This window comes from Arachis hypogaea, chromosome 14 (assembly GCF_003086295.3).
Source record: "Arachis hypogaea cultivar Tifrunner chromosome 14, arahy.Tifrunner.gnm2.J5K5, whole genome shotgun sequence".
Lineage (NCBI taxonomy): Eukaryota > Viridiplantae > Streptophyta > Magnoliopsida > Fabales > Fabaceae > Arachis > Arachis hypogaea.
Genome location: NC_092049.1, coordinates 124352344 through 124361108, shown reverse-complemented (window position 1 = coordinate 124361108; position 8765 = coordinate 124352344). Strand labels below are relative to the sequence as shown.

Genomic DNA, 8765 nt, shown 5'->3' with positions numbered 1-8765 from the left:
ACTTATCTAGAATTATGTAGTGAAGAAATAATGCTAAGTTATAGATTGTGATAGTTTCAATAATTGTGATAAGCTGATCTGACAATACACAAATACTGAAATAAAGAAATGAAAATTATGTTTTTTTCTCTCATTTAGAATAATTGAAAATATAAAAAAATTTGTATCTTTGATCATATTCTATCATGAATTATATTATGTATATACAAAAAATTAGACACTAATCAATCATATTAGAATATAAAATATATATTAAAAATATATAAAATAAGACATATAAATATACACAAATACAGAATGTATTTTTTTTTTTTTAAACATATAATAGTTTTGTTCTACCATATATACCTATCTCAAAATCTAAATAAATATATTTCTGTGATTGTATTTGTGTCATATTTCAACTATCAAACACAACTTTATGGACTATAAATGACAATAGGACTTCTAACATAGTAAACTGAGTTTTTCCATATAAGGGACCCAGAGATAATTTTCATACTTGCCATAGATTTAGCTTTCACCATTAATATGAAGTTCTTCTTCTGCATGGTATGAGAAAACATGAGGCTGGTTGGTTTCACTGTAATTTCAACTCCCTTTGGTGACTTGATAGTGGCATTATAGATTGTTGGACCAAGACCTACATTTGTCACTGTTCTTTTGAAAACTCCAATTGTCGTGTCTTTATTTGATTTCAAGATGAGTTGCATGGTGGGGTAGTTGATGGCATCATGGCCAATAGCACCAGGAAGCAAATAAGAAGAGCAATTCACAGGAGAACCAAGTAACACTGATAATGTGGCACCACTGTAACCTTCATGGCACAGGAATTGGATGTAACCAAAGTGATCCATGTCATAGATTAAACCAGGTGTTAGAGCTCTTGTCGGGTTTAGTTGGCCAGAACCATAAGCAAATTCTGCTTCATTGTTCATTTTCTTGCTCATTGGTTTGGCTTTAGACAAAGATTATGAAAATGTTAGTCATGTCAAAAGATATGATGTTATGATTTATGGATTTTAATTTGTGCTAATTTTTCATGTTAAGCAAATGGTTAAAACAACTATGCTAGTGCACACAAGCTTGTTTAGTTTTCTTTTTCCTTATCTAGAAACACTGGAAATGGATACAGAAAGTAAAAATGGAGAACTAAACAAACATTAACGGGGTACGTTTGATTTGTATTTGTATTTTTAGTATTTTTTTTTAGAATTTTACAAAAAAAAATAATAAAATTCTGTTTTCTGTTTTTACATCCTATTTTTCCTTATTTCTTCACAAAATTTTAAAAACAAAGAGCACTAAAAATGAAAACAAAAAATGAAAACTCAAACTAAACTCTCAGTGAATTTTCATTTTCATGTTTCGTATTGTTAAGGATCAAGATCAAGAAGCTACAGAATTTGGTTAATTATGTGTAGCTGAGTCAATAACTAAAATTCTGTTACAAAATTCAGTTACACAATATGTCTCTATGCATCTATAAATAGCAATGTCTTGTACATAAAGAAGTTAGTTCAATACATGATAGTTAATTATGATTTCCTCTCAATTCACTTCTCCTTTCTGCATTCTACAATTTTATTTTCTGCATCATCAACCTTACTACTTATCAGAAATCTTTTCACCTATTGTAAAGATTTTTTGAAGGAAATAATAAAAACAATAGAAAGGAGTGTTCTCATTTTTTGCTTTCACTTCCTTTTTCCACAAAATTCTAAAACTATGAAGCCTAGAAATGAAAACTGAGACAAAAAACCTCACCTGTGGTAATAATGGCAGATCTAATTGCAGCAGGAGTCCAATCTGGATGAAATGACTTCACATATGCTGCTACTCCAGCAACATGAGGACAAGCCATGGAAGTTCCTGACAATAGATTAAATTTTGAAAATTGTGTGTCCCCTTTCAACCCAGTGATTGACCTCCTAAGTGTATAAGATGCCAAGATGTTAATGCCAGGTGCTGCAATATCAGGCTGCACAAATGTATTATAAAAATAAAAAACAAAACAAAAAACTCAGTTAATTAGGTACCAAAGTTAAGGTTAAATTAGATATACAACTAACTGTGTAAGGTTGAAAACTTGCATCCATTTTGTACCTTAAGAATATGTTGAGACCCTGGATTTGGACCTCTAGATGAGAATGAAGCAGCAAATGGAGCTGGCTTTCTAATTTCATGGGTCTTGTATATCACTGCTGATGGTGATCTTAGTTGAACATGAAATTCAGGTCAACTTGAATCTTTTAGATAACTTGGTTGAAAATTTTATAGTGAACTACACTTTCTTTAATATTTGGTAATATAATATACAGCGCATGCACTCTTTGATTTATCATATTTATATTAGCCTCTTCTTTGATTCAGTATTACATTTTACAAAATACGAGGGTGTGAAGAGATTATACTATCATATTTTAGAAGGAGAATTCTCTGGTGCCTAAAATAGGTAAAGAGTGGTTATTAAAAATTTAAACAGGGTTTGTTTTATACCTTGTGGAATGTATATAACTAGTGATAGTATCACCTAAGCTCATATTCACAATGGTAGCAGGAGCCATGAAAACTTGAGCAACATCAAGATATCTTTGTCTTTCAATTATGGCACCAATGCCCCCAATTTCTTTCACAATTGCTTCAGTGCCATATGTTCCTAATTTGCAATAAACAAGCTTTCCCTTCACCTTATTTGGATCTAAGGAACCTCCAAAGCAGTATCTATATCAATGCATTAATTAAAATCTTCTTTGCTATCATATCATTGAACAAACATAATTGATAAGAACAAAAGCAAAAGCTACCTAGCATATTCCTTGGCTTCAGAGTTCAGAGCAGCATCGCCGCCATTGATGAGAGGATATTGTTTCTGTTTTGGATTGAAACTGCTCACTCCTATTCCCTGCATAACCTCCATGATTGGGGTTTCACACATGATGAATTCATGACCAAATCTTCTCAAGATTCAATAACAGAATGCATGTCATATTGTTTATTATTTACCATTTGATCATACAAATTGGTTTGTAAAGTAAAATAGTAATATTCACATAACACATGATTTAGTCTTTCATTTAACTAAACCCTGATCAAATTAGAGGTGAACTTAGGTGAATCATTCTATCATGCTATAAGTTGCATACATGCCACAAGTTATGTGCAGCATCCAAGCCACATTGAAATTTTTAAAAACTAGATAAAAAATTCTAAAATACTGATCAGAAAATAATATATACAATTAATAACCAAAATACTCTTCTTTTTCTTTTTCTTTTTCTTATTTCAAGAATATTTAGAAGGCATAAGAAATAAACTTACAGAAACATTCTTTCCACTCCCCAATATCACAGTGCTCCTAAAAGCCCTGTCAATGCCACTAGCTGCAACTGTAACAATCCACGGTGCAGTATTCGTCACGGTGGCCATATCCGGGCCATCATTTCCAGCGGAGGCCACTGTGAGTATCCCTTTACTAACGGCGAAAAACGAGCCAATGGATATAACATCAACCACATAGCTAGGATCACCTCCACCAATGGAAATTGAAATGATATCCACACCATCATGTATGGCAGCATCAAATGCAGCAAGTATGTCCATGTCTGCACATCCACTGGATGTCCAGCAGACCTTGTAAATGGCCAGCCGGGCCGAGGGGACTGCGCCGCGGGCTGTCCCGTTAGCCAGGCCGAAGAGGCTTGCCTCTGGGACCAGGGTGCCTGCTGCTGTTGATGCAGTGTGAGTGCCATGGCCAAGAACATCTACGGGAGATAGTATGTCTGATGGATCAGAGGTTCCATCCGCTTTGAAGTATTTTGCTCCTATGATCTTGCTTCATGTTTTGCCAACCATGAAAGGAATACAAAAGTTAGAACTTTAACTCCATAACATGGAAAAGAAGGACTCATTTTTTTCTTGTACCAATGCTGCGTTTGTTTACAGGAAGTATAGAGACACAAAATAGTGTTTAATAGATGAGACATGGACAAAAATATTGTATTAAAAAATATTGAATTAATATATTTTGTGTTTATCCTAACAGAAAGGATAAGACATATAATTTTTTTTTTGTCGTTATTCTTGTTAATTTTTTATAATTATATTTTTTATTATTATATTTTTTTTCAAATTTTTTGATAAACAAATAAAAATAAAAATAAATTAAATTTTTATAGTTTGTTCTAATTTATTATTAAACAGAATACAAAAACATAAAATTATGTGTCTCTATCTTTTTGTATTGTGTTCTCAATTTTTTATTTTATTCTGATCTTAGAAACAAACACAACTCTCATGACTCTGACTTTGTGTCCATAAGATGAACTTTTGATTTTTTTTTTCTTTTTTGATAAAACCATAAGTATTTTATTAAAGTGATAACTCACACCAAGATGAATAGAGTTTTATTCATATAAAGATGCAGCCTTAGAGATTGACACCTCTCATGTTAAGGTTTAACTAAAAACCGGTTTATTTCTAAGGAATAATTCAGTTATATAATATATATAAAAAAAAAAACAATTGGTTTGGTTTCATTTAGATAATACATGTGAATTTGCATTTTTATGTAAAAATAATTTTTAACTATCTTCATGTGAGTTTTTACTATTTTTTATTAGATGTAATTTTATTCGAGTATTTAAAATTTTATAGGATGACTCTTAACTCTTTTTTAGTATATATATGAGGAGATGAGATGAGATGATTGCACTTTTATTTAGGCTGAGTTTGGATAACTAATTTAATTAAGTTTCTTTTTGATAAAATAATTTAAACAATAAATGATTCTATTAAAAGTAACTTATAAATAAGTTATTTTGTGTTTGAATTTTTAACTCTAAAAGTGCTTATTTTATAAAAATATGATAAAAAGTAGAAGTATTATGAGAGATGTCATTTTTTTTAACTTCTCTATAAGCTCCTAAATAGCTTCTTAGAAAGTTGCAATTTGATTTTAAAAATTACACCAGACATTAATACTATTACTTTTCATAAGTCAAAAGTTAAAAAAAATTACTTCTAGAGTTTTTCAAAGGGACCCTTAGTCTAGTTCAATGTATAACTTAGAAACTGATATTATTATGGCTTAGTTATGTGTTATAACAAAAGGGCAGGATCCGACTATGATGTATGAAGTATAATGTATACCTATACTTGACAATAGTTGTTTATCACTTGACAATCGTAATACAAATTTGTAGGATAATCCCTTTAGCCCTTTACCCCTTCTTCAAGGAAATAGTTTTCATGTCAATCATCACGTATTAATAACAGTGTCTTGTGTATAGTAGGCAACACATTTATAGTAATAATTATTTGAAACAAATGTTACCCCAATATGAAAAATGTTTTGGTGCACCACATTTATCTATGCCTTACCGTACAACTACACCGGATTACATTTTTAATTGAAAATTAAAAAAATTGTTTAAGGAAAAACAATATGATAATTAGCTGATATGACAAGCTTTAATCTTTTATGAACTTTGCATGTTGTATAACTATTGCTGCATATTATTGTTTTATTCTCTGATTGTATTAATACTCTATGAATTTTATTAGAAAATTAATTTTTTTAGATAATATCAATCAATTTTTTTTAATTTTTTTATTTTAAATTTTAGATCATAAATTTTAAAATTTCAATACTAAATTCTAAATTTTAAATTCTAAATATTAAAATCTATAAAAAAAATTGAGTTTTTCAATTGAAAAAATTACTAATATTGACTAATTAAAAGTTTATTTTCCATAATTATTCATTTGGTTGATGAGAGTGAATAAATTCAATGTAAAAAAATACAATAACACAGAAATGAAATTTACTTATTGCATCCTGAGAAATTAGCAAAAGGGCCACAACTCCCTTTCCATTTTGCTGGTGGAGGACCTAATCCATCATCCTTGAAGCTTTGAGACTCAGGAGTGATCCCTACCTCACCAATATGCAGACACATTATAATTTCCATTTAAATTATAAAGTAGCATTTTACATCAGATAAAATCTCACATTAAGTACATAAAAGAAAAAATGTAAAGAAAATATAAATAGGAAGAGAGCTAGTAGGATGCACCTGTGTCCAAAACACCAACAACAATGTCACTCTCAAATTGCAATCTTCTCTTGGAAGCTATTGGAAAACCAATGAAGTTCCATGATCTTGTTGTGTGTAGCTTGCGGTACTGATTTCGAAATACCAACAAAACTTCATCCATTTCTACATGAAACATTTTATGAAAAAAAGGGGTTAAAATTTCGAAAATTTCGAGTTCGAGCCTCTCCTGATGTACTAAAAGAAAGTAACAGGATACATATTTAATAAACCAAAGAAATTAAAAAGGGATGAGCTAGTGTAAATTGTTCTATACCAGATAACTTCTTGGCTTCATTCTCTGATAGTTTTGCAGCAAATGCATTGAAGCTATTTGTGTAGCTATAAACCATGGATTCTTGGGCTTCAAGATAGCTAAATAAACACAAATCAAAATCACAATGACTATTTACTCAAAGTGAAATAATAAATAAAAAGAAAGAAGTTGGTTTGGGAAGATGGATGCAATAGAGAAATGATTTTTTGAACATTCATATTCTTATACTCTGTTGATATCCATTCTATTATCCTTTGCTTTTAGTATGGCTCTATTTTTGTCACTCAAATTTGGTAAAAATTTTAAAATTATTCCTAAATTTTATTTTATTTTAATTTTGTCTCAAAAGTTTTCAATTTGTATCAAATATACTCCTAGCGGCTAATTTTTCAAAAAGTTTAGGACCAATTCAACGACAATTTCATAAGAATAACCTTCGACACAAGCAAATCAAGCATAATTTTCATATATTTTTGTTGGATTAGTCTTAAGTTTTTTGAAAATTTAGCTGTCGAAAGTATATTTGATGCTAATCGAAAATTTTTGGAATGAAATTTAAACAAAATAAAACATAGGAGTATTTTTTGTGATGATGAGCTTTCAGTATTTTACCTTCCCTTCACAGAAGTTAGAACATTTAAATGTGTCTCAAGTATAATGTCACTATTCAAAGTATGATGAGCTCCCAAGAAAACAATGTAAAAGTCCTGCATACAAGTTCAATGGTGATGATCAAGATTAAACTAACATGTTGTAACCTATGCTCAAACATGAAACTAAAGAAGTATATCTTGCAAACAGTAAGTAGAAATGCAGAAGAAATCCAATGCCTTTCTCTCGACGCCATTCACCGAAGCGCTGCTAAGCAGTATCAGCACCAGTTGAAGCCTCCGGAGAAGATTAAAGGATCCAGTATGTCTCTGTAAAATCATATTTGGAAGTGAAACTAAAATGGCTTGAGAAGGTATAGAGTCTCTAAGCAGAAGCCTATATATAGCATAGAAATTTAGCAAAAGAAAGGTTTGGATCACTCAATAATTAATTAAAAGTTTTATAAGCTTAAGCTTGTGAGAAAAACTATTGCATAATTGCTTCTTCAGGCTGAATTTCTTTTAACGTTTCTCATTTTGTTTTGTGTAAGTTGCTATCCCTATTTCCCTATTTCTTTCTCAATAAAAACTCAATTGATGTTATGATATCTACAGGGGGCTCATGGTGGCTTTGTGGTACATGAAGATTAATTACCCATCATGTTATTTATTGATTTCTGCTATTTTTGCTTTGAAGTTGGAAAATGTCATTAGCTGTTATTGTTAAGAAGGAAATTCATGCAGAAATATCTTAGTTCTCTGTCTTTAGGGCTTGAGAGTTAAGACTAGTGGGAAAAATTGATATTAGTCATTTTGATGCTAATTTCTTATATATTTATTATTGAATTTATCATTTATTTTAGAATAAATGACCATTTCTATCTATAAAAGATGAAAATACTAACATATGTACTCACATTAGATCGAAACTAAACTTGTGCCCACGCAAGATGCCCTCCGTGTGACAAAAGTATCCTACCTAGCACTCCAACCCTCTAAAGATAAGGTACTTTTGAGCATCTTTCGTGGGTACAAATTTAGTTTCAATTTAATGTGAGTACCAGCGTTTTCATCTTTCATTGGTACAAATGGTCATTTATTCTTTATTTTATAAATAAAAAAAAAAACTATTTAGTAACTTTCTCTTTATTAAGATTCATTCACAAAAAAGTTTAATGGGAAAAGCAATTTTTTTTCTTTTTAATTTCAAAGAATAAAATAAATTTTTTTTATAATTCATTTATCAAACGACTAATTTAACGGAAATTAAACTAGTCTGAAAAAATTTAATAAAATTTAATATGAAAAAATCATGCGTTTATATGTCCAAAAATAATCTTTTCAATAAGGCAAAAAGCATTTTTCAGTGAGGATCGAAAAGCACGAGTTAGCAATAATAGGATTAACAAGTTTTTGTTTTTTTTTTTTTTTGGTGTAAGGATTAAAAAGTTTTCCGTTTTCATCGAAATTGATTTTCGCCCCGAACAAATTTTTGCTGCCGTTCATATCTTCGTATAACACCATTTTGATGGGCTTTTTGTAAGACACCATTTTGCATCCATTTAAAAAATTAAAGGCGATCAAATAAATCAAATTAATTAGCATGTGAAAGTTAAAATAAAATAAAAACTACGACCAAATTGATAGTTATTATCTTGAGAAAACAATATTTAAATAGGTTTAATCATTCTATTAATTCTTATAATTTTATTAAATTAAATTTATATTTTTTACTTTTAATTGAATTTTTAAATTAGAGTAAAGTATCATTTTTGTCCTCAACGTTTGGAGTAAGTCCTATTT

General features: G+C 29.9%; 1 protein-coding gene across 1 annotated transcript; it reads right to left on the bottom strand.

The window, feature by feature from the left end:
* Positions 1 to 280: 280 nt before the first annotated feature.
* Positions 281 to 7332, bottom strand: LOC112743974 (subtilisin-like protease SBT4.14). Its single transcript, XM_025793423.2, has 11 exons — positions 7203 to 7332; positions 6985 to 7079; positions 6373 to 6470; positions 6078 to 6221; positions 5830 to 5935; positions 3322 to 3835; positions 2808 to 2905; positions 2500 to 2724; positions 2107 to 2215; positions 1768 to 1981; positions 281 to 958 (listed from the first exon to the last, which is right to left on the bottom strand). Exons 1-11 carry the CDS (start codon positions 7302 to 7304, stop codon positions 420 to 422), a joined length of 2244 nt encoding a protein of 747 aa, XP_025649208.1. The 5' UTR covers positions 7305 to 7332; the 3' UTR covers positions 281 to 419.
* Positions 7333 to 8765: the final 1433 nt, after the last annotated feature.

What these genes read in the sequence shown, in the direction of transcription:
- LOC112743974 (XM_025793423.2), bottom strand. Translation starts at nt 7,304, where the DNA reads ATGATTTTACAGAGACATACTGGATCCTTTAATCTTCTCCGGAGGCTT. An exon ending in CTAACTTCTGTGAAGGGAAG is followed by an intron (nt 6,471 to 6,984) that starts GTAAAATACTGA and finishes GTGTTTATTTAG; the next exon opens with CTATCTTGAAGCCCAAGAAT. An exon ending in ATCTGCCATTATTACCACAG is followed by an intron (nt 959 to 1,767) that starts GTGAGGTTTTTT and finishes CTTTGTCTAAAG; the next exon opens with CCAAACCAATGAGCAAGAAA.